General features: G+C 34.9%; 1 protein-coding gene across 9 annotated transcripts in view; it reads right to left on the bottom strand.

The window, feature by feature from the left end:
* Window positions 1–26491, bottom strand: part of CHD9 (chromodomain helicase DNA binding protein 9) — a 242361-nt gene that overhangs the window by 165661 nt on the left and 50209 nt on the right. For all 9 annotated transcript variants that reach the window (XM_020985173.2, XM_078150065.1, XM_078150070.1 and 6 more), the window contains exon 3: window positions 13289–14884. In XM_020985173.2, coding sequence (XP_020840832.1) covers window positions 13289–14728 — 1440 coding nt within the window. In that variant the 5' untranslated portion in view covers window positions 14729–14884. The remainder of the gene's footprint in view (window positions 1–13288; window positions 14885–26491) is intronic.

Below are 26491 nucleotides of genomic sequence, written 5' to 3' on the forward strand. Positions count from 1 at the left end.
CATTCAAGATTTCTCAAAAGATATAACAACAAATTATCCCTATTGAATGACCCTCTGATAATAAATATCAGGTGAGGTGTAAAATAAGACAAGGTCAAGAGTGAAAAACGAAGGGCAGACACGGATGGGCTGCAATCTACTGCACTGAAGGGAGTATCCACATTGATGAAATCATAGCTCCACTAATCCCCACAACACATCTGTGATGTAGGTAGACCGAGTATTATTAGCCTCATTCTCCAGGTGAGTAAATGTGACTCAGAGAGGTAAACTGACTTAGTGAGTGCTAGAGCTATGATTTGAACCAAGTTTCCTGATTCTATTTCACTACACCATCCTGCATTTAAAACCTCAAATTACTCTCTCTATATAAATATAGATCTATATAGATCTGGATATATAGATATATATACATATATAGATATGTTATTTTTTATTCAAGGCTCAGTTCAAATACCATATCACTCATTAAGCCTCTTTTGATTCCTCTCAACAATATATACTTCTCTTTTGATCTGGTGTTCTGTCTCCTACAACCACTTTGTGGTTATTTTGTAGATGTGTGTGTGTGTGTGTGTGTGTGTGTGTGTGTGTGTGTGTGTGTGTGTACACAATAGATAGACACACACAAATATAGTTTTCCCCATTCAAATATAAGCTCCTTGAGGGTAGGGATCCTCAGCATTTTCCAGCATGGCCAATGTGATTTATTTTGTTTTATACTTATTTGATACAAGGGAGAGTATTTGTGGGTGGAAGTGAGGTGGGTGGGGGGGAAGAGTTACAGGATAGTCTTGAGATACAAAAAAAAAATTAAGGAAGAAATAAAAGAGCATCAATAAAATATTAAAAACAGAAAAAAAGTTCAGAAGGGGACACACACAATACAATTCTGTTATATTTAAAACACCCTTTTTTTTCCCCAAAAGAAATCTGTTTCATATAAATAAGCCTCATGTATTGGCTTACCTTTGTATACTGAAGTGTTTGTGATTGTGGATGACTAAGTTAATAAAAAAAAGAAAATTTAAAGGTACTAAGACTGAAAAATATATCTCACGTCTAAATTGGTAATCATCCTTTCCAAATTTAGCTAGGCTGAATACTAGATGGCAGATACATCTCTATCATCAGGTACATAGTTGGAGCCTTTCCATCTTGGTTGGACTTTCGAGTGCTTATACTCTGTTGGGATAGTTTTCCATAAGTCAGATATACCTTCATGACAGGATAATGAATCAGATTAGGGCTTTATGGAGGAACTAGTTTAACACTTAAAAAAACCCCAAACCCACAACCAAACGAAAACCTGAATCTGCAATTTTTATACATGACCACCAGGTGGCAATAATGCCCTAAGCATATGGTACAAAGTAGCTAGACAAATGATTTACACAAGATTTAAATATAACTAGTTGGTCAAACATACACGAATTAAATAATTAAATTTCTACCATAAGTATATAAAAATAGATATTGATTAAAATAAGTGAACTACAGCAATTACTCATTAATTTTCAAAGATAATACAACATTTTTCTAAAGACATAAACAATTGCCTGTGGTATAATACTACAGTATTCTCATTATTAAAATTTTCATTCTAAATGTTTCCTTGAATAACACAAACCAAACAATGAATTATAGGTAAGTTCTTCCTTAACCTTGAGGCTATCAAAGCATCAAAACACCCCAAGCTGTGTTTTTCTCAGTAGCTAGTTTTCTTTGTCTTACTTAGAGGCATTGTCTATCTCAGATAAGTTATTTGAGGTGGCACATGGAAAGTATGTTTCTTTTTAACCTTCCTGGGCTCAGAGCTCAGGTTTTCTTTCTCATGGAGAAAGAAGAGGAAAAAAACCAAACATTAAATTTTTAAAAACGGCATTCCATTTTACTTTTTAGGTTTCTTCTTTCTTGTTAATTTAGGAGTTATTTAAATTTATTTACATCCAATCCAATTTACATCCTGGGTAGCTGATCCCTTAAGGAATCTGCTACAAATGTCTTAACAAGAAATTATCATAAAGGAAAGAGGACATTTCTTACAAAGTTTTTGAGAAATAAAAACTAGTTTCGCTGCACCATCTAAAACATATCTGAAAAACATTAATTGCTCATGGGTAGGTCAAACCAATAAAAATGGCAATACTACCTAAAATATCTAATTAGTAGTGAACAAAACTATCAAAGGAATATTTTATAGAAGCAGGAGAAATAATAACAAAATTAATATGAAAGAACAAAAAGTCAAGAATCTTAAAGGTAATAATGAAAAAAAGTAGAAAGGAAAGGGGTCTCTCAGTTGTTGTTCAGTCCAACTTTTCATGACCCTATTTGGGGTTTTCTTGGCAAAGATACTATAGTAGTTTACCATTTCCTTCTCCAGCTCATTTTGCAGATGAGGAAACTGAGGCAGAGTTAAGTGACTTACCCAGAGTCACACAGTTAGTATCTGAGGCCAGATTTGAATTCCAGAAGATGAGTCTTTCTGACTTCAGTCAGGGTATTCTATTCACTTCGCCACCTACCTGCCTTACCAGATCTCAAAATGTACCACAAAACAATGATCATTATGTTAACATGATTTGGTATTGATCCAAAAAAAGAGAGACATTGATAAGTGGAATAGATTATGTACACAACACACAAAAGCAAACAAACGTAACAGTACAGTGTTCAATAAACCTGAAAGCCCTAGTTATTAAGGAAAGGACTGACAAAAGCTGATGATAAATTGGACAACAGTCTCTAAGAAAATAGATTCAGACCAACAACTCACACTATATACACCAAGATAAGCTCCAAATGAAAACACGACCTAGATATAAAAGGTCACATTATTAACAAATTAGAGAAGCAAAAGAAGAAATTACCTTTCAAATCTCTGGTTGAAGGAAGAGTTCCCAAATAAACCAATAATAGAAAAATCACACCAAATAAAATGGACAACTTTGACAGCATAAAATTTTAAAAGTTTTTGCACAAATATAATGAAGTTAAAAATAAAGGATTTGGAGAAGTTAACTGGAAAAAAAATATCTGCAGTAAGATTCTGTAATTAGCTTTCAGATCCAAGATATATGAGGAACTTATTCAAATTTACAAGACTAAAAATCATTCCCTAATGGATAAAAATAGCTGAAGGATACAAACAGGTAGTTTTCAAAGGAAGAAATCCAAACTATCAACAACCATATTAAAAAATGCTCTATGTCATTAATAATCAAAGAAATGCAAATTAAAATAACACTAAGATTCTACCACTCACACATCTGACTGGCAAAGATGATAAAACAAGAAAACTACAAATGCGGAACAGGTACATTATTAGTATAGCTGTGAATTGGTCTAATCATTCTGGAAAGCAATTTAGAACTATGCCCTAAAAGTTACTAAACTGTATGTACACTTTGACCCAGCCATACCACTACTGTGTCTATATTACAAAGAAGTCAAGGAAAGAAGAAAAGGACATAAGTGTAAAAGATGATAGCAGGTCTTTTTGTAGTGACCCAAAACTAGAAATCAAGAGATCTCCTATTGCAGAATGGCTAAACTAATTCTGGGATATAAATATAATGGAATGTTGCGGAAACGATGAAATAGATAGTATCAGAGGAAAGTGGGAAGACCTCTATGAAATAATGCAGAGTAAAGTGCACATAACTAGTAGAATATATAATGGTAACAACACTATAGAGAAAAAAAACTTTGGAAGACTTAGAACTCTCATCAACGAAAAACCATCAGTCAAGAAGAAACAACACTTACTGTCTTGGAAGTGCCTATGCACTGAGGGTTTTAGTATTTTTTTTCCTTCAATTTGTTTGGTGAAAAAAAGTAGAAAAAACCTATATTAAGAAATTTTGTATAACATTGCTGAATAAATGAAAATAAGTTAGAAATATAATTGTGGCATAAGTAAAATATCCGTTATCAATATTTCTCTCAGAATTCTGCCTCAGGGACCTCCTATGGGAGCCAGGCTCTTGTGGATTATAGACTAAAATAACTGTTTTAGTGCCTTCTAGTTATCTTGAACAAATGGTTAATTACTGATTTCACTCTAAGTTGTAATAGCTCCTATGCATCATTTACTCTAGAGTATATACAAAACTTTCTTCTCCACAACCCTATAGAGGAATTATTGTAATATTTTTATAAATAGGGAAACTGAATCTTAGAAAGTCGAAGTGCCAAGGTCAAAAAAGCTACTAAGTGGCAGCAAAGACTTAAATCCAGGTTGCCTAACTCAAAGTCCAGTGCTCTTTCTACTGATACAGATTCTTTCCAGATTATGGTTCTTCAAAGTAATTCATCTTCTTGTTATCTTTCCAGTGCACACAGATTTTTCTATTAGAATTAAGGTAAGTCAGATCTAAAAAGCCATGTCAAGCCCACATCTACATAATAGATTATTTCTTAAACATTTGAACTGTGATATATTTCACTTGGTATGGTACTCTTAAATAAGGAAAGATCCCTATGCCAAAGTAGGTCTGTATCTAAATTTGGGATTTACGGAGTTGCCTGAGAGCACTAAGAGGTTACCCTGCATCAATATGTGTCACAGGTAGAATTTGAACCCATTTTCCTGACTCTAAGGCAGCTCTCTATCCACTATGCCCCACGATCTTAGTGATCTTACAGGAAAAAATCTTTCTTCCAACTAGGGAAATAACACACAATTTTCAAGTGAAATCAATATACTAGGTTAATCTGTGCAAATGGGTTGGCCTTATAAATGTTGGAGTTGTTTTCTACTACCAAAATGATACTTTTGACAATTGGAATGTTATTACTTTCGCAAGACAGCTGAAGTGGTGAGTTATAATCCTCGTTATGCCAAATGGGTATGCAGAAACAGTATGCAGATATTTCAGAAAGATTAGTAAAACTTTTAAAACAATATTAAACACATTTGAAATGCAATGTCCAAGTAAAGCAACTCAGAAAAACGGTTAGCAAAGCAGATGTTCTACTAGAGTATTATCATTACTCTAAACCTGAAAGGAGAATTTTATGTTCTCACACTTTCAGTATTAAAAACAGTTAATTCTCTAATATCAAAGAACCGTCAGAAAAACCATTACCTAAGTTGAAGAAATGGTGTCTCATAGCTATTTCAGGGCTTTTCATTAAATTTAGAAGGAAAACATCCTAAGGGACCAAAGGTTAAACTCTCAATACCTTTAAAGAGCAACAGTGGCAGTCACTCAACTTATCACTCACACATAGGAAAAAAATAAATTTACATTTACTTGCTTTTGAACACTTGATAAAGGTAAGCTAAAGATATGAACCTTAATCATCATCAGCTACTTTCTATACTTCTTTGATTATTTTCCTTACATTTTCTTTCTTTTTTTTAGGCAACTGGTGTTCAGTGACTTGCCCAGGGTCACACAGATAAGTGTCAAGTGTTTGGTCTGAAGCCAAATTTGAACTCAGGCATTCCTGACTTCAGGGCCGGTGCTCTGTCCTCTGTGCTACCTAGCTGCCCCCCCTCTTACAATTTCAATCTAGGATCAGAAAAAAGAAATCAAGCCCATGTAACAAGTTGCCTCAAACAAAAGGAATATTTTGAGGTTCAAAAGAAAAGTGAACCACTTAGATAATATGTAACTCATCTGCATTTTTTGAAAAAAAAAGTGAACATTTGAAAAACCTTAAAAGATTAGCAAGGGCTTTTTAAATGTTACAATAATACTGGGGCTATATTCCAAGGAGGTCATGGACAGCAAAGAAAAAAAAAAGACAAATATGTACAGCAAGGTTCCTAGCAGCATTATTTGTGGTAACAAAAAACTAGAAACAAAATATGTACTCAGTGAATTGGAAGAACAGCAGAATGATTTGGGATTTATGAACAGAATGGAATATTATTGCACCAGAAAGAATGACAAATTTAGATGATGACCTAGAACCATGAAATGATGCAGAGTGAAGAAAACAAAATAACCACGACTGCAACAATGTCAATAAAGTCAAAGCAATAAAACTGATTAAATACAAGTCAATGTTGGAATTATACTGCCAAAATAAAAGGATATAACCTTACCTTTGAGTTAAAAAGAAAAACCAGGTGTGTCAATTGATGTAAATTTTAAAAATAATTTTACTATAATTTATCCTATTTGTGAAAATAAAATTTAAATACAAGTGATTATAAGCTGATATTAAAATTTTGCTTTGAAGTTTCTATCCTAATCTCTATTTTCTTTGTCTGTGGATAAAAAACAAAATGTACTGCATCAATTGACACAACTTGGTCCTTCAAGGAATTCTTAAATTCCAGTCAAATTAACAGTCAATAAACTAACCTTTTTTAAAGGTAGGAATATACTTTTTAAGTTGGTTTAGGTGTTTGGTTGATATATTTCTGTTGCAGTAAAACAAATTTTATTAATAAACTAAAAAAACCCATGAATTAAAAAATGGGAAGTATAATAATATACCATTCATCTAGTAATCAAACTTGTGGAAATCCAAGCTAGCTAGATCAAACTTGCAAATACAAAAATAAATGAAAAAAATCTTTTGATCAGTGAAGAAAATAGTAGTCATAAAGCCCATACATTTTACTCCATGGATGAGAGAGGAAGGTACTTGGACTTGTGGCAGCTAGGTGGCACAATGAATATGGGCCTGGAATCAGGAAGGTCTGAGTTCAAATCTAATCTCAGATGCTTGGTAGGTGTGTGTGATCCTGGGCAAGTCCCTTAGTTTCTGTCTGCCTCAGTTGCCTCAACTGTAATATATGGTAATAATAACACCTATATTACAAGGTTGTTGTAAGGACCAAATGTAATAATATTTGTAAAGCATTAGCACACTGCCTGGCACATAACAGGCACATAGTACATAAATACTTATTCCTTTCCCTTTCTCTTCCCCATCTTTCAGAATCTATTGACTTAAGAGTAAACAGCTGAACGTAGTCTCTACCAGCTAACCTTGGAAGCAAGATGTCCTACCTAAAATTCTCTGTTCACGAACATGAGACATTGGGCTCACTGTCTTAGAAAAGCAGTCGAGGCAGCAGAGACTTCTGGAAGATAAAGAGCTCCCTAAGAATTACCCCTTTAATTCACCATTTTCAAGTATAAGGGAGGGATAACCCACATCATGTATTAAAATTTACAGGCTTATGTACAGGATGAACAAGGAAGAGGTAGTACAGGTTATCACCTCTGTAGAATTGTACAGTTCTCCCTCAAACCTCCACTCCTGATTATGACAGGCATTCTGGGCTATGTACAAGCCCTTAATCCTTGTGAAGTCTATCAGTGATCAGTATAAGATGAAGTTCTATAGAAATTGGTGCAAGTCCAAGAAGGACTTCACTAAGCATTACATTAAACGCCAGGATGTGGATGGGAATTCAAGAGACATTTATTATGTTCCACCTGTGTTCCAGGACCTGGAGATACAGAGACCAAAAAAGCCTTAAAAACACAGTCCCTGTCCCCAAGGCACAACTTGGGCAGCTTGACATTGACATCAGTAGTAGGAAGAAATGCTGTCATGGTATCCAGGTTATTATTTATGCCCATATGCTTTGTTCCCCAAGGCAGAAGAAATTTCATCTTATGGAGATCTGGCTGAACGGCTACATCATACAGCTAAGAGCTAGACTGCTAAGGCCCAGGAGAAATAAGAACAGCAGGTGCTAGTGTCTACTGTGTGTAGAAAGAACAAGATGACTGATGTCACTGGTGTGACCAAAGGGAAAAGTCACCAGCCACTGGCACACCAAAAGCTGATCTGAAAAAGCCACTGAAGCCAGAGTGTGGTGGCCTAAGCACTTAGCATCTTTCATATCACCTGAGGCTGGTCAGAAAGGCTATAACCAACAAAACTGAGGTCAGATCTACAAGACTGGGTAGGAATACGAAAACAAGAATAATAAAACTGCTGATGAACAATGCTTTCATAAATACCATTCTATCTGACAAAAGCATTAACCTCTGGGAATTTTTAATCCACTTTGGTAAAGTGACCAATGATTTTTATTATGCTTAAAACTGCATTGTCAGGACCAAGAAGTTAGTTCTCATTCCTCAAAAGTTCCTTCTGGTAGAAATAAAACATCCCACCTTGACTTGAAATTTAATGGTACCTCCAAATTTAGCAATGACCACTTCTAAATCCTGGAAGAGAAAAAAGTATTCATGGGACCACTCAAGAAAGACCACATTACTAAGAAAAGACTATTTAATATACATGCAAAAGCCAATTAGAAGCTGGTAGATTCTCAATAAAAATGATTTTTAAAAAAATTAAGCATACCAACTTAAAAAGCTTGTTTACCTAGCTTCCTTGTTAACATAAAATATACCCTTACAAGGGATTCAAACTTTGAATTATCAAAGAAAATCCAGGGACAACAGCAAGAAATGACAACCATTAATATGGAAACTAAAACAACAATACCGAAACCAAGTCATTTAACAAAGAACAAACAGTCCTATAAGTCTGCCAATAGCCCCTGAATAAAGCAATGTATTATAGCATAGTGAAATGGTTGATATTCTAGTGCATTTGCAAACAGTAGACACTAAAGTAAATACTTTATGATGAGTTAACATTCATAACTATGACCTATGTAGTCATTAAGAAAAGGCTAAATTATATTCAGTATTCTCATTTTACTGTGGAAGCAGCATGGTATAGTGGACATGCTAGGCTTGGAGTCAGAAAGACCTAGGTTAAAATCTAACCTTTGACACTTACTAGCTGTGTGACCTTAGGCAAATCACTTAACCTTTATGCTTCCTAGGCAATTCACTAGGATTTAACTACAAAATCCTAGATAGGTTTTAATCTAGATTGGTGGAAGGAAATCTATGCTAACAGATCTTTTGAGTATTCAAAAAATACTTATATTTTTGGTATATCCTATATTTTAGTAATATTTCCATCAAAAGCAGTTAAAAACTTAAAAACTGTGACAATTAAGTGCAAGCTTTAAGTATAATGAAAATTCATTCAACCACACCACTTCTCTCTCCAATAATGTGGATGAATGATCTCTCTACTTTATTTACTCAAACTCAATTAATTACAATATCCTTTCAATATCATAAAATATATTTTTAGCAATTATTTTGACCTACTGAAACAAAATCAGGATCATAGAAACATAGGATTTTAGAGGTGGAATAGACCTATATCAAATTACTTCTCTAAGCTCATTCAATGCAGAAATTCTTTATAGATGGTCATCCAGCCTATATTTGAATTTGTGGAAATAAGAGGCTCCCTACCTCTTCACAAGGTATCCTCTTCAACTGATAATCCTAAATGGTAGGAATCACAGGATCTGAGTTGGAAAAGATTTTAGCAATCATCTATCCATAACTGAATAAGAATCACCTGAGGAAGTAGTACAATGGAAAAAGCACTAGCATTGAAGTCAGATGAATGAGGTTCAAATTCTATCTCTTCTACTTACTATCAGTGTGACTTCAGGTAAGTCACTTAACTTCTCTACATTATAATTTTCTCATCTATAAAATGAGTGATGTATGCTAGATGGCCTCTAAAGTCCCTTCTGGCTCTAAATCTAAAAGTTATAAAATATATGAAGAGAGCACTTTGTGTCTTTTGACTGAAGAGCTCTATTGTCAACAGGAGAACCATCAATTTCCAAGGCAGCCACCTCACTTCTGGATAGTTCTAAATATTGGGAAAATTTTCTTTACATCAAGCCCAAATCTGCCTCTCTGCAACATCCCTCCATTTTTCCTAGCCATGTCCTGTAGGGCTAAGCAGAACAATTCTAATCTCTCTTGTCTAATTTCTCTGGCAGCCCTTCAAATACTTGAGGATGGCTAATCATCCTCCTACCCCCACCCTCAGCAAGTATTCTCTTCTTCAGCGTAAATAACTCCAATTCTTCAACTGTTCCTTATACAGTATGCTTTCAAGGCCCTTCATCATCCCATTTACCCTACTCTGAATACTTTCACAGTTTACCACTATGTGACCTAAAATGAGGCTCCCAGAACCAAACACAATACTCAACGTTGTCTGACCAGGGAAGAATATAATATTTTACTATCAACTCCCTGGTCCTGGACACAATGCCTCTCTTAACACAGCCTAACACTAGTTTTTGTTTTGTTTTGTCTTTTGACTGTCATAACATACTGTTCACTTTTAATGAGTTGGTGGTCCACTAAAACCTGCAGATCTTTTTCAAATGAATGACCATCTTGATATGCCTCCCTTATCTTATACTTGTGAAATTAGTCAAGTACAGGGCTTTGGACTTATTCCTATTAAATTCTATCCTACTAGGTTTGGCCAAATGTTCTAGCCTGTCAAAATCTTTTTAGATCTTGATTCTGATTCATCCGGAAATCTGCCTACCTCACTGATCCTAGTTCTGGCCTTTGAAGCAAACAAAACTCTGCCTTCTACATGACAGTCCCTTAAATATTCAAGATTGCTATCAGGTATCCCCTTAACCTTTATGTAGTTGATTTTTTATTTACTCTTTTACTATGATCTTTTAAAAGATGTCATATCAGCTCTGAATGCTATAGATATTTGAGGGTTTTTGGGGGGGCATTTTTAAAGGGGGACCCACTGTAAAAAGTGCCAGAAATCAGGAGAACAAGGCACTGACTTTTCAGTTGTAAGAGGCTTTATAATGCAAGTTTCTGCCTCATCAATACAATAGCTTAAAAAAGAAACAAACTGGATTCAGTCTTGGACTCTTCATAATTCATCTCAAAAAATATTGAAATAGTTCAGTCAGAAGTGTTTCTAGAATCAAAAGGCTCACATATTCCCACTTAGCATGGTTTCTTGAACATAGTAGGCACTTAATGTCTGTGGACAGTTAATAAGCTAACCCAAGTATTTATAGTATCCTAGCTTCTTTGAAGTAAGTCAATGAAGTATAAAGATCCCAAGAATGAAGATGACTTTAAAAGCAAAACAAAATATGACATCTCCACATTTCCCACATTTTAAATTTAAAGCCCATATAAGCACTAAAAAAAAAAATTTCATGTCTACTGGATAAACATATCCAGTACAATGTAGGCACATTTTAAATCATTTTTAGTTCACAGACCCTTACTGTGTGACTGTTACCCTCTCCCTTTCCCCACCCCCACCACAATAAAAGAAAAAATATACTTTACTTCATCATAAGCTGCTCAAATTTGCTTTCTCTAAAATTTTAGAAAGGCTTTTAGGTAATGAGAAACATTTTAATAACTCATTTCTTCAGAACAAATGGGAAAAAATATAATTATGACAAGTACATGAAAGCATTACTCACAAGTGACCAATGACTAACAAAGTTGTAGGGATGGGTAGACTTTAAAAATGTTTTTTGGTGCTTTGATAGCTATTTCTATTACAGTGCCATTTTCACTGCAGCACTTAAATAGAAAATTTTAAATCTTATATTTTTCAAACATTAGCAGATCTCATAATGTCTCTAAAATTATTTATATTTCATAAAAATATAAAAAGCTCAAGATGCTGCAAAGTAAAAAGAAATAAGGCAAAAAAAATAAAGCTTTATGCTCTCCAAAATTTCCTTTGCTTAAAAATTGATAAGAAATGACAGAATATATATGCATGTGCTTAAATATGCATTTCTTTCATATAAGTTGCATTTCTTATATCTACTTACATTTTAGACTAACTTCTACAACTCCCCACTATCTTTTTTAAAGTAGCAACATTCTGTGTTTTACTGTGTAACATAGGCACTCTTTTTCAATAATTAGATTCTTGAGATTCTTGCTATTTGATTATACCTGGTGTTTATTTTCTTTGCTCCAAGTAAAATGAAACATTATAATTAAAATGGGGTAGACTTATAAGTACAGATAATCATTCCTAAGGAACTATTTTTTCTTCAACCCTATATACAGAGACATCAAAAATAGTGCTTAAAACAGCTATTAGGGAGTTCGATGATTCTAGCAATGACTTGTTAACCAGGAGGCTTTTGTCCTAGATAGTATGGTTCACGTAAGTAGGTGTTGCTATACAGAGTTAAGAAAACTCCTTACAAGTTTCTTTCAATAAATCCTATACATTTAAAAGGCTCAGAATGTTCATTATTTATTGTTTATTATCTATGAAAACATGTATACAGAAACAAATAGTAGCCCACCATGAACTAAAATGGGGACAAGACATTAGAAAAATAAAATTAAGAAAGAGGGTTGCAAAACCTAAAGTTCAACAACTTCTGGTTATATTGGGGGTGGGAAAGAATGGTTTGTCAAACAAGTGAAGAAACTGTGTCTATATCAACTAGTAATAATAGCTAACAATTATACAGCATTCACTATGTGCCAGGCACTGTGCTAAGAGCTTTACTTTTGATTTACATTTCATTTGATCGTCACAACAACCTTGGAAAGTAGGTGCTATATACTATCCCCATTTTACAGATGAGGAAATTGAGGAAAAAAAAGGTTATGTGAACTGCTCAGGGTCATACAATTAGTAGTTGTCCAAGGTCGCATTTGAACTCAGGTCTTCCTGAATACAGGCTCAGTGCTCTATCCACTGTTATGCCTGATGTCCACCCAATCCCCTTGTGTAAAGATAACAAAATAATATTAAAAACTCTTGAGCAGAACCAAAAACATTAGAATTTGAAATCATAGGAAAAAAATGTTAAGGATGACAGAGGGGCACATTCGTCTCATTTAAATAATTCTTTAACTCTACATCTACAAATTTCATTCATACTCGACCTAGAACTTAACCCCACGGAAAGACACAGTTTGAGACATTTTACAGCACACCATTGCTTTTTAAAAAAAAAAATTGGTGACTGTTTTTATTTCAAAATTGTGTGTGTATGTGTGTGTGTATGCATGTGTGTGTGTGTCTTAGAATTCATGGCACCTCATAGGTTAACATCACATGTAAGCACCTTACAAATTCTTAATTAAGTAACAGCATATCTGAAAGAGGTGATAAAATGTCTTAATATAATCCACTTACAAAATGAAAACTAAAGGTAAAGTCTTAAAATTATGTCTTTCAAATTTTCCTAAACAGTAAATGCCAAGAGTTTAGCATATATGCTGCTATGAGAGAATCAATGAATCATTTCCAAGTTAAGTTATGACAATAAAATTCACACATTCATTTAATAGTAACTGAGCACTAAAAAAAAAGAACAACAAAAACTAGAAACACTGAATGACACTGAATGCTTCTGAGAAAAAAAAGAAATTATTAAAACCCAATGTAAGATGTACGCTTCCCAAAAACTGTTAAAAAGAAAGCTACATACCTGGTGTTGTAAAGATGAATGTTCTCTGTCATGTAAGTGTTGATGATTAGAAACTGACAAATGCCATGAGTGAACTTGACTTTGAGAATGAGTTCGAGCCACATCTGGAGGCTGTGTTAAAAGCTGTGGGGTAAGTTGTTGATCAAGGTCATGTTCCAAGACATGACTCGAACTATCTTGCCCAAATGCTGAGTCATCAAATTGGGGAAGGAGACCCTCCTGAAGAAGATCTTCTGGATCAAGTCCTGTGAATGTCTCAGTTTGAGACCCTACTTGATGAAGTAAATTATCTTCTAGAGATGAAAAACCATTTGTTTCTACATGATCATTGAAATGTCCCATGTGAGAAGCAGAACCTATAGGATCTGGGAAATTCATGTGCACAGGAGATAATTTTGAGCTGCTGAAGTTACCCTGAGGATGTGCTGAATGCAACATTTCAAAATTATTTGAATTCAAAGATGAATTTGAGTTTAGGATGTGCGGGGCAGATTCCTGCTTGGTCCCCGTCTGAGCTATAAAGGCATTGCTTCCAGTAAAATCAGATAAAGTATGAGTTGAATGACTAGATGCAAGAGCTGTAGAGGACTGAAGAAGACTGCTTGGAGATATGTGATTACTGGAGAAGGAATAATGTGAAGAAAACTGTTGTGAATTATTGACAGAGCAAGGAGTCATATTTGGAGACTGTCCATTAAAATTCCCATCTTGGTGATTGCCACAGAAGTGCATTGAGGCATTTGCTGTAGGAGAAAACTGTTGCATGGAGAGAGGTTGTTGTGAAGTTGATGCACTGGTAATTTGAGATGGGTGGGTAACATGGACTCTATGTGGACCGGAAATATTAACCTCCATAAAATTTTTAGATTGGCTTAAAGTTTCTTGCCCTGGGTTGTTATTGTTTTGTTGTGACTGTAGTGACGTGCACTGTTGCTGTTGCTCATTGACCTGAAATAAGGCAAAGTCAGGGTGTGCTACAAAGCTTTTATTTTGCTGCATAGAATGTGAATGTCCTTGTTGGTGAAAAGGAGATCCATTTTGATTTGAAACACTAGTCTGATGGCCCCACATTGGACTGCCATCAGCTACATCTGGAAACAAACCATTAGACTGATTTGGGGGGTGAACTGGTGAACAACTAAATTGAGAATGTGGTGATAACACATTTTCAACTGGGCTATTGAATGACTGATTAACTTGGTGAAGTTTCAGTGACTCAAACTGACTTAACTGCTCAAAATCAGTCATCTTCTGTGGTGTTTGAGTATCCTGGACATGGTTCAATGAATCTATGTGCAAAGGTTCAAATTCTACACCCAAGTTCAATTCATCAACAAGTGAAACGGGTCCTGGTTGTACAAAGGCATCATCTGACAAATCCTCTAAGGTCTCACCAAAAAGATTGGCATCATCAAAAAAATCCATCATTGGATCAGTCATCTTGAAAATTCTAGGCCACTTGAATGGTTCAATCCAAATGTAATAAACTTATCTTCTTTGTAGTGAGTAGGAACAGAGGTCATCAACTAACTAATCCAAGGCATGTCAATGTTTATTATTGCTCTGGAGAACTGGGCATCATGGCATGTCATAATTCTAACAAAAAAAGCAAAAATTTCATTTTTATTAATTATTATTAATATTAGCTTTTCAACAGTTTTATATATATATATACATATGTATATATATATGTTATAGCTAATGGACTGTGGAACCATTAAATGTTTTAAATTTAAATCTCAAAATACAGTGCTTTATGTTACAGAATAATTTCACTATAAGTGGTTCAGTATTCTCAATATGAAGTAATTTGTCAGAGATGAAATGACTATATGCACTTATAGATACCAATATACATTTATGTCATCACTTTGAACTTCATGTTTTTGGAAAAAGATAAGGAGAGAATTCAAGTTTAGAACATAAAATCATCTTAATCAACCCACCAGCAGTAGAAATGACCCTAGCCTATGAAATGAAAGACTGAAATTCTCTTTGCTGCTTTTTTAATCATAAAAATAAAAACTGCAAAATGTAAAAACATACAGTATAATGGTGTAGTACAAACCATAACTTCACTGATGAGCATTCTATAACAATAATTTCCATTGTCCAGCACTAATAACATCAATTTGAATTTCACTGTAGAAACTCAAAAAAACCTCAAGGTTAACTATGGAAACAAACTCAAGAAATGGTGCTGTACACCGCAATCAAGTTTTCCAGCAATGGAAGAGAAAATCAGGGTAATGTAGGTGTGTTATTAGTTATTTAATTCAGAAACTCACAAATCACACATAAATTTGTTACATTTATTCGTTGTTTTCTAAACCTCTTCCCTCTCAGCCAACCAGATGCTTTATAAAATCAACTAGGGCTTAAAACAGAACTAAATCAGTTTTGCAACTCAAAACTAAGCAAAGAAACTAGCATAATTAATTCTTTCAAGGGAAAGGTATAATGTAGAAATGGTAAGGCATATGTATGTAGGGGGGATCCAATGTGTCATTTTCTATACTGTCAATCTAAAATTTGATTTGGTTATTATTGTTTCCAAATTCTATAAATTTCTTTTTTTTCTTTTACTTTTTTCCTTTCCTTTTCTTTTTTCTTTTAAACCAGACTTCAATTTTGGTTTATAGTCCTTCCCCCATGCACCTATACTGCAAGGAGAGTTATGACAGGAAGAAGCTTCTGTTCTCTAAAGACCTATTTAACTTATAATTAACCTTAGTAAAGGGCCTTTTCTGAAATGTTGGCTTTAAGGTTTTTATAATTTAAACTGGATATAACAAATATAATACATGCAAATTCCCTAAAAAATGAAGTTTTACCAAAGAACTTAAGATTTAAGCATAGATCCACATTAACAATTTCAGAAGAAATAGGAACCAACATCAACCCATGAAATTTAGCTAGTATCATTTTCTAAGAATTTATATACCAACTATTACAATAAAAATAAACACTTTAATTAAGCAAATTACAAAATGAGTAAATATAAAATTTACAAAATTTATTTTCCAGATATATCATGTTGTCCTGAGCCTCCCCACTATCACCAAAACACACACGGAAAAGGGTGTGTGTGTGTGTGTGATATTGCCTTGTCCAGGTGGCAGTGGAAGTAAAGAAGACAGAAAAAAAGGTGAATAAAAAGGGAGAGGAGGAAGAGAAGAAGGCAGCAAAGAAGAAGCTTATTGACTCTAACTCGCTATTCACTCTCACCAGGTATTACCTCAGTATTTAGCTACTGATTTCAGTTTGGTCCTCACTAATTTGCACTTCTTGATATTACAATGTTACTCAGCAGAAGTGTTCTTTAGCGTGTACAATGGTGGTTTAAAATTCACAACTAGAAGGTAAGACTGTCTTTATTTTTAATCTTTTTTTTATTCCCACAGAAACTAAGAGTAAACATATAACTTATGTTGAGTATACTCATTAAGTGATACTCAAAATAAGTCCTTTTGTTACGGAGCCAAAGTTTAGCTCTCAACCAAAGATTGTCCTAATATAAATACGAAAAAAATCACTTCACTACATTAAGTTCTCTCTATAGCCTAGTTGTTTCTATAACTTCAACCTATAGGTAAATCATCTTCACCAGTGCCTAAAATCATATTTTATAACATTTTTAGATCAGAGGATCATAGATTTAGAGCAGTATATTCAAATGCCAATACTAAAAAATAACTGTTTATATCACCATACAATTGCATAAAGAAAGAGACTGTGAGCATTGCTAAGAGGGGATAATATCAAGAACTTTAGTAGAGACCCCACTGCCTATGTATATAAATCACAACTGCATTTGTAAAATCACAATATGCATTTGCCAGAGGGACAAAAATTGCACTTAATGTAACCACAAGTTAAAAACAGGCTGAAGAATTAAAAAGCAAAAAAGACTTTTAAAAAGTCTTAGATACAAAGAGAACAATTCTAGCAAAAGTAAAACTTTAATTTAGCTGTTTTATGTTATTTTAGGTAGCAATGAAAGTGGCTTTCATATTCAGTTAAGAAGCATTTATTAAGTACTTTCCATCTTGTCAGATATTACGCTAGGCACTGGGGATACAAAGACAAAAAAATGAAACCATCTCTGGTCTCAAGGAGCTTATATTCTAAGAGGGGAAATATTTATGTATATAATATATATCTAATATAAAAATAAATACATATAAAATATATACAGAATAAATACAAAAAATAAATAAAAAATATTTTGGGAAGGAAAACACTAGCAACTAGAAGAATAGAAAAGAACTCCTTTAGAAGCTGGAGCCTGCACTGCATTTTGTAGAAAGTAAGAGATTCTAAGAGGCAGAGATGAGGGAATATATTCTTGTCGTGGAGGACAGCCAGTACATCAAAGACAGGACAGGGAGAGAACAGAGATAAGGCCAATTGGGCTGGACTGTAAAGTGCAAAAGGGGTAACAATGTATATTAACTCTAGAAAGACAGATTGGAGCCACGACATGGAGGGCTTTAAAAATCAAACAGAGGAGTTTATATTTTATCTAGATATAATAGAGAGCCACTGGAGTTTGGTGAGCAGGGGATGGGGGGAGAGAGAAGAGCTAACATGGTCAGATCTCCGTTTAATGAAAATCACTTTTGCAATCTTGTGGAGAATAGATAGCAGTGGGAAGTTGTTGTTTGTCCTTTGCTCTCAAAGAGAACCTAGAGGAAAAAGTGTGACTGGTGACTTTGCACAGCCCTCTGTCATTTAAATCCAATTTACTTGCATGGCATGGCATTACCTCCCTGATGTCATGGTCCTCTTCAAGAACAAAGGACAAACAACAACAAAGAAGAGAACCAATGACATCACAAGGATGAAGTCTTGACTTGTGAGTAATTTTTTGGATTTAAGTTAGACAGAGTTGCACAAAGTTGTCAGCCTCACCCTCTCTTCCAGAGTCATTGGAGTACAGTGACAAGACAAAAGTCAGGATGACTGGTGATGGCTCAGGATGCAGTGGATAACCTTGGCATCTTCAATGTCTGAATTCAATATCAGTCGGGAAGAGCAATGCAAAATTAGCAGTCTTGCTTGCTCCTCCAGAGTCACTGAAGAGTGGGGAAGAGACTTGTGGCAAAGGCCAATGCAATCAATCAATAGTACAGGTGAGTGGTGATGGTGACCTGAATTAAAATGATTGCTGTTTGAGAGAAAAAGTCAGATGCAAGAGATGATGCAGAGGTAAAAACAACAAGATTTGGTGCGTAGAGTGCAAAAGGTTTAGGTTATAAATTGGTGAGACTAGAAGAGGGGTGGTGTCCTCAAAAGAAACAAGGAAGAAGGATTGTGGAGGGAAGGGGAAAAGGTAATGATTTCTGTTTTGAACATGCTGAATTGTAGATATCTCTGGGAAATACAATTTATAATGTTCAAATATAAAGTTCAATTGATTGAAGCTCAAGAGTGAGAGTGGGGCTGTGGTTGGATATGTAAATCTGGAAGTCATCTGTATAGAGATGACAACTGAACTTAAAGGAGCTAATGAAATCATGAAGAGAGAGCATAGAGAAGAGGACTCAGGACAGAACATTAGGGTAAATTCACAGTTGGGAGCATAAAATGAATTATAAGCCAGCAAAGGACACTGAAAAGGAGTAGTCGGAAAGTACTGAGTACTCAGCACTCAGCAATACTGAGCAGTGTCATGAAAACCCAGAAAACAGACAACAGCCAGAAAGGAGTATACAAGAAGATAGGGTGGCTAACAGAGTCAAACACATCAAAGAAGGTCAAGAAGAATAAGAACTGAGAAAAAATTATCAGATTTGAAAATTAAAAGATTGTTGATAAAGTTGGAAGAGTTTTTTCAGTTAAGCGATGAGACTGGAAGCCAGGCTGCAAAAGACTAAATGAGTGAAAAGAATGGACATGGAAGCAGCTTTTCCTAAGAGTAATGAGAAAGCAAAGAGATATAGAAAGCTAGCTGGAGCAGACGGTAGGGTCTAATGAAGGTTTTTTTAAGGATGGGGAGACAAACATGTTTAAAGGCAGTAGGAAAGCAACCAGTAAGATGGGGAGAGATTGAAGATTAGGGAGGGAAAATGACTGAGGAAGTATCTGAATAATACGTCATGTCATGCCAATTTAACTTCTTTCTATAACAAGTCATGCAGAGAGGAGAAAGCAAAACCTCCTAACTCATGGTGTCCCCCAAGGCTCTTCCCTGGGCCCTGCCCTTCTCTTTTCTCTCTATACTATCACATTTGGTTTCAATTATTATCCCTATGCAGATGATTCCCAGATCTATATAATCAGCTCTATTCTCTCCTGAGCTACAGTCAAGCATCACTAAATGGTTTTTGGACATCTTGAACTGGATGTTCCACAGGCATACGAAACTCAACATGTACAAAATTGAAGTAATTATTTTTTTCCTTTTTTATATTTTATTTTTTGACTAACAATCATTTATTTTCTCTCCCTTCTACTACTCCTCAAATGGGGAAAACCTACAATAAACACAGTCAAGCAAAACAAATTCTAGCTTGGTCATGTCCAAAAATATATCTCATTTTATATCTTGAATTCATCCCTTTTAGGAAGTAAGTACCATGCTTCACCACTGGTCCTCTGGAATTGTGGTTGGTCACCATACTGATCAGAACAACTTAATTATCTTCCTCCTCAAATTCTCTCCTCTCTTAAACTTCCATATTACTATCAATGGCATTACTATTCTTCCAGTCACCCACATCCATAGCCTTAAGGTCATCCTTGACTCCTTATTCACTACATATATTCATTCAATTGATTGTCAAATCCTGTTATTTCTACCTATAAAACGTCTTTTACATATGTACCATTCTCTCCACTCACTATACCCTACTAAACCCTAGTTCAGACCCTCATCAACTTCCTTCTAGGATATTACAATATGGTTTTAATTGCTCTCACTCTCTCAAGTCTCTGCCAATTCCATCCCCTTTTCCACATAGTAGCCAATGTGACTTTCCTGAAATACAAATTTGACCATGTCACAACTGTACTCAAACTCCAATGGTTCCCTATTACTTCTAGCATCGAATATAAAGTCCTTTGGCATTTAAAGCTCTTCACAACCTGGCTTCTTTCTACTCTTCTAGTCTTCTCCAACCTACCTCCTCTCCAAGTACTCTCTGGTTTAGCAATATCAGCCTACTTACTGTTCCCAGCACATCACACTCTATCATCTATCTCTGTGCCTTTGCACTGGATATCCCCATGCTAGGAATGTTCTCTCTCCTCACCTCTGCCTCTTAACATTCTTGGCTTCTTTCAAGACTCAGCTCAAACGCCACCTTCTGTAGGAGTCGTTCCTGACCCCCATCCCCAGGCATTTGAGCCTTCCTATTTAAGGTTACCTTCCTCTTACTCTGCATCTATCATCTATGTTACATGCTGTCTCCCAATCAGTATTTAAGTTCCTGGTTTTTATATTTTATTTATATTTTGTACCCTTGTTATTACAGTTTATGTTTGTTTATATATTTTATGCCCTTCTGTTAGATACTGTTGTTGAAGGTTATAACATCTGTACAAAACCTGAGCTAACAAATGAAAAGACTTGACTGATACTGCACTGATTATATTATATTATATTAGGTTGTGGACTTTATTCAACTACTAGTCCTAAAATCATTTATTTACTGTGCTCCTTATATTTTTTAATACTGTCATATGAAACATTACTTTTCCTTCTGAACTGGTTTTATATTTTGTGTGTTTTTGTCTTTTCTTATCTCCTCAGTACTTATAGTAAGCATTTAATAAATGCTTGTTGATTGAATGAATATCTGTAAGCCAGAGTAAAACCTCATCAATATATAATTTAGATATATGGCAATCTCACCAATTAAGTCACATCCAAGAAAAAGAAAATAAGAGAGACTGAGAAAGCAAAATTGGTATTACAAAATTTAACACACGAAAAGCTCACTCTAGAACACAACAGAGCTTTCAGGTATTCACTCTGCAGGAGGTCTTCCCTAATGACTCCTGAAATGAGTGCCTTCCCTCTGAAATTATCTTCCATCTACTCTGTTTTTATTATGAAGGTATGTACTATTTACATGTTGTGTCCCCCAGAATTCGAGTTCCTTGAGTTCAGGAACAGTGTTTTTCTAATGTGTTTAGCATATAGTAAGTCCTATAATAAATACCTGTTGACATACTTCATTTTAGAGCCCATTTATTTTGCAAGTTCTTTTAATAAGCTTGCTTATTAAGCAACTTCTATGTGGTTGTATTTATCAAGGAATCTTGAATGATCTTAAGATATGCATGACAAACTCCTTGTTGGAAGAGAGCCTTTAAAGTTGTGTTTTTGCTCTAAGCAAAATGCTGTTTTGTAATGAAACAATAAAGAGTATTTTGCATCCTTCACATTTTTAAGTCAACTATGTAACTGTAAAGATGTGTTTTGCTGTAGGAAATAAGTTGCAAGTTTGTGTAATACCTTCTCATATTTTCATCAAGGATCTTCTCAATACATTTATAGATCATTTTCAAAAAGATGCAAAGGTTAGGCACATAGATGAGTAGTTAGCGATGTCCTTGTTTGCCTTTTCTTCAGCAATAATTGACACAGAGCCTTAAGGTCTGTGAAATATCTTATACACATTATTTCATTTGATCTTCACTCCCTGTAAAATAGGTACTACAGATATCATTATTTTACAAATGAAGAAGTACAGGCTCAAAGATGTTAAGTGACTTGTCCATGGCCACAGACATTAAGATTTAGAGCTAAGATATAAATTCAGTCTTCCTGATACCAAGTCTTGCACCTGCCATTATACCACATCTGTGATTTATCCTGTTCTTTTGATATTTCTATCTGCCCAAAATATCGTGTAAAATGAGCTCTTAATGCTATCAAGATTGTATAACTTCCAGAGTGTATTTCCTTTGTGTGTACTAGGTCTGGTCCTGCAACCTCTTCCCCACTTAATCTTAAATGCCATGTCTACTTCCTCATAAAAAAAGTATTGTTCATTTCTACTTCCTGAAAAAAATTTATTTTGGGGGGCAGCTAGGTGGCACAGTGGATAGAGCACTGGCCATGAAGTCAGGAGGACCTGAGTTGAAATTCGGTCTCAGATCAAACACTTGACACTTACTAGCTGTGTGACCCTGGGCAAGTCACTTAACCCCAATTGCCTAAAAAAAAATTTATTTTCTAAATTTTTTCATATTAACATCAGTGGATGCTGTATGGTTATGAATCTTAGAATACTACAGTCTCTCAAGAATCAAAGTTTCATGCTAATACATTGTTGGTGGAGCTGTGAATTGATCCAACCACTCTGGAGAGCAACTTGGAAATATGCCCAAAGGGCTACAAAACAGTGCATGTTCTTTGACCAGCAATACTACTTCTAGGTCTGTATCCCAAAGAGATCATACAAATGGGAAAAGGCCCCACATGTACAAAAATATTAGCAGTTCTTTTTGTGGTGGCCAAAAATTGGAAATTGAGGGGATGCTCATCAGTTGGGGAATGGCTGAACAAGTTGTGGTATATGAATGTAATAGAATACTATTGTTCCATAAGAAATGATGGGCAGGATACTCTCAGAAAAACCTGGAAAGACTTGCATGAACTGATGCTGAGTGGAGTAAACAGAAGCAGGAGTGCATTGTAGACAATAAGACCACACTGTGTGATGACCAACTTTGATACACTTAGTTTTTCTCAGCAATGCAATGACGGAACATAATTCCAAAAGACTCATGATAGAAAATGTTATCCACATCCAGAGAAAGAATTATGGAGTCTAAATGCAGATTGAAGCATACTATTTTTCCTTTTTTTTTCCCTTTCTTATGGTTTTTCCTTTTGGTTCTAATTCTTCTTTACAACATGACCAATGTGAAAATATGTTTAATATAATTGTAAATATATAGCCTATATCAAATTGCATGCTGTCTTGGGGAAGGGGAAGGAAGAGGGGGGAAATTTTTAAAACTCAAAATCTTACAAAAGTTAATGTTGAAAACTAAAAAAAATAAAATAACTAAATAATAACTAAAATATGTATTTTTTAAAAAGAATCAAAGTTTCAAGCAAAAAAGAGATGCATAATGAGTATAAGCAGGCTGCAATTTCCAAAAACGACCTGTACACAAGAAGTATAACAGATATCTATCCAAGAAATATATAATTGGAAAAGATGTGTCAGTTACAAAATAAGAGTGAAAGATAACAAATATACAATGTGTAGGCTACACTGATAAAAAAAAAGTTAAAAAGGCACGGACAAAGACATGGATGGATTGTGACTACAAGGATAGAATGAATATCTGCATCATCATCATCACAGATCCGCTCAAGTATTAGACAGATGGTTTCCTAGCCTGGAGCAGATTAGAAGCAACAAATTAGAAGAAGCAGGAAAAGAAAAGATAAACCTACAACAGCAGCAAAAAGTAACACACAAAAAAAATCTCTATATAAAGCAGATACCAGAATTGAAAATACACAGCACTTTGAGGGCAAAAAGCACTACATTTCTCAATAGGCCTTGAATTAAAAAAGCATAATTTAACTGTTATTAATAATAATAGCTCTGAAACACCAATAAAATGATAGAGCTGGAATGGATCTTAAAGACTAACTGATCAAATATATTCATTTTAAGGGGGCAGCTAGGTGGCACAATGGATAGAATGCCTTGCCTGGAGTCATGAAGAACCGAGTTCAAATTTCACTTCACACACTTATTAGCTATGTGACCCTGGGCAAGTCACTTCACCCTATTTGTCTCAGTTCCCTCATCTGTAAAATGAGCTGGAGAAGGAAATGGCAAACCACACCAGTATTTTCGTAAAGAAAACCCCAAATAGGGCCAAAAAGAGTCGGACATGACTGAAACAACACAACAACAAAAAGCCCAAAGAGATTCAATAAACTTGATAAAGCCTTGAGTAATTTAAAGCTTATACTAGAACTCACAGCATGAGACAACAGGGAAATATTCCCTTCCAAAAGACTTTTATTCTAAATGATTAAATTTTTTCAAACATTGGTGCCAGAAGGCATGAGCCTTGGTTAGCTAGCAAATTCACTTAAGTATAATCCCCCAAAATGTAGAACCACAGAATTTCTTCTGTATCTCCTTCCTTTTTCCTCCACCATCAAGTAACCAATGATGTGTTTAGTCAACCACAGATCTTCCAAAAAACACTTACCAACTCATACGATTATCTACTTATACTTCAATGGATCTGTCATTTCAACCATGCAGGTACTCTCTTAAATGGGACACATCTTCTCACCTCTAGCTTCTCATCCTCTACAATTCTTATTCGTACCTTCCCATAAATACTCCACTGAGATATAGTAGAAGCTTTCTTGTAGGTCTTTTAGTCTAGTAGGACTTGGGTTATCCAGCTGCTATCATTTAATCTCACTTCATGATGAACCCACTTCCTTTCCTGATAATACATTTCTTATATTATATATTTTATTTATTCATTCATTTGAAAGCATTTATTACACATCTACTACACGCCAGGTACCACGCCAGGCTCTGGGTATACAAAGACAAAAAAGAAAGAATATTTGCCCTCAAGAATCTTACATTCTACATGAAGAGAAACAATATATACACTAAAAAGCAAATTCAAAATATATACTGAGTAAATACAATGTAAATTCTGGAGGGCGTAGGACACTAGTAAACTGGAGATGAGGATAAACCTACTGTAGGAGATGACAATTGAGCTAAGCTTTGAAATAAGCTAAAAATTCTAAGAGGAAGAAATGCATTCCAGGTTTGGGGGACAACCTGTGCAAAAGCTGGGTAAGAAGAAAAAGAAGTAGGCCAGTTTGGCTAGAACTTGTGGAAGGCAATGTGCAATAAGCCTGAAAAGTAGCTTATAACTAGATTATGAGAGGCTTCAAAAGACAGAAGAATTTCTATTTTATCCTAAAAGCAAGGGAAAGCTACTGGAGATCCCTGAGGAACAGAGGGGAGGGAGTGTCATGGTCGTATCTGTGCTTTAGTAATATAAATTTGGCAACTGAATCAAAGATAGAATGGAGAGGAGAAAAAACTAGGATGATGAAAACAATTAGGAAATAGCTCCAATAGTCCAGGCAAGAGATAATTAGGGCCTGAACTAGGGTGTTGGTATATGAATGGAAAAGGGCAGATATGAGAGCACTGCCTCACCTGTGCTGCCATGCACCTAGCCTGATTGGCCCAATTCACTCCCAAAGCACGACTCTATCAGCCCCAGTAAAGGATTATGGATGTATAAGACTTGGCAACTGAATGCACACAGGGGATGAAAAAAAGGAAAGAGGTGAGGATTTCCTCCAAGGTTGTCAACATAAGTGACTAGAAGGATGGTAGAGCATTCAAAAACAGGGAAGCTAAGAAGAGGGATGTTGAGTTTGAGATCCTAGAGGACTTCTAGTTGGAGCAGTTGGTTATTAGAACCTGAAGCTTACTTCTTGTATGTAGCTCTTTGGAAATATACTACAGCCTACTTATGCTAACTATATATCTATCTGTTGCAATCAATGGCTTTATCCAACACAAAGATTAAAAATAGAAAAATCTCCAGGATTTCAATAAAAAAATCTTTCAGATAAATCCTACCACATAAAATAAGAAGCATTTTCCATCAAGTTCACTATTAAAGAGAAAATTAATTTAATCCATTATGTATTTTTAAAAGGCATTACAGAGGGGCAGCTAGGTGGCACAGTGGCTAGAATACCGGCTCTGAACTCAGAAGGACCTAAGTTTGAATCCTACCTCAGACACTTACTAGCTCTGTGACCCTGGGCAAGTCACTTAACCCTGATCATCTTTAAAAAAAATTCAAAGAAAAGGCATTACAGAAACCTAAAGGTATCCTAGTCCTGAGTAATTTGTTAGCTAAAATAAGATGACTATATAAGAATTCTAGAAAGTCCTGAGAACTTTCTATTTGGAAAATATGGTGAAACATTTCTAAAAAAATACTTTATGAAAGTATTCTTTATAAGTATTCGTAAAAGTAGAAAGATATCATTTTTCATACCAATTTCATAAGAAAACAGAAGTTTTAAGAAATAAACTCAATATACCATAAGAATTAGAATTTAAAACTTTGAACTGCCAATCTTTATACTGAGAACATTAAGTTAATTTCCAGATTTGTCCAAAAAGATGTAATTTTTTTTGGAATCACCTGAAATCT

The sequence above is a fragment of the Phascolarctos cinereus genome, unplaced genomic scaffold, assembly GCF_003287225.1.
Source record: "Phascolarctos cinereus isolate Bilbo 61053 unplaced genomic scaffold, phaCin_HiC Scaffold_2;HRSCAF=192, whole genome shotgun sequence".
NCBI lineage: Eukaryota > Metazoa > Chordata > Mammalia > Diprotodontia > Phascolarctidae > Phascolarctos > Phascolarctos cinereus.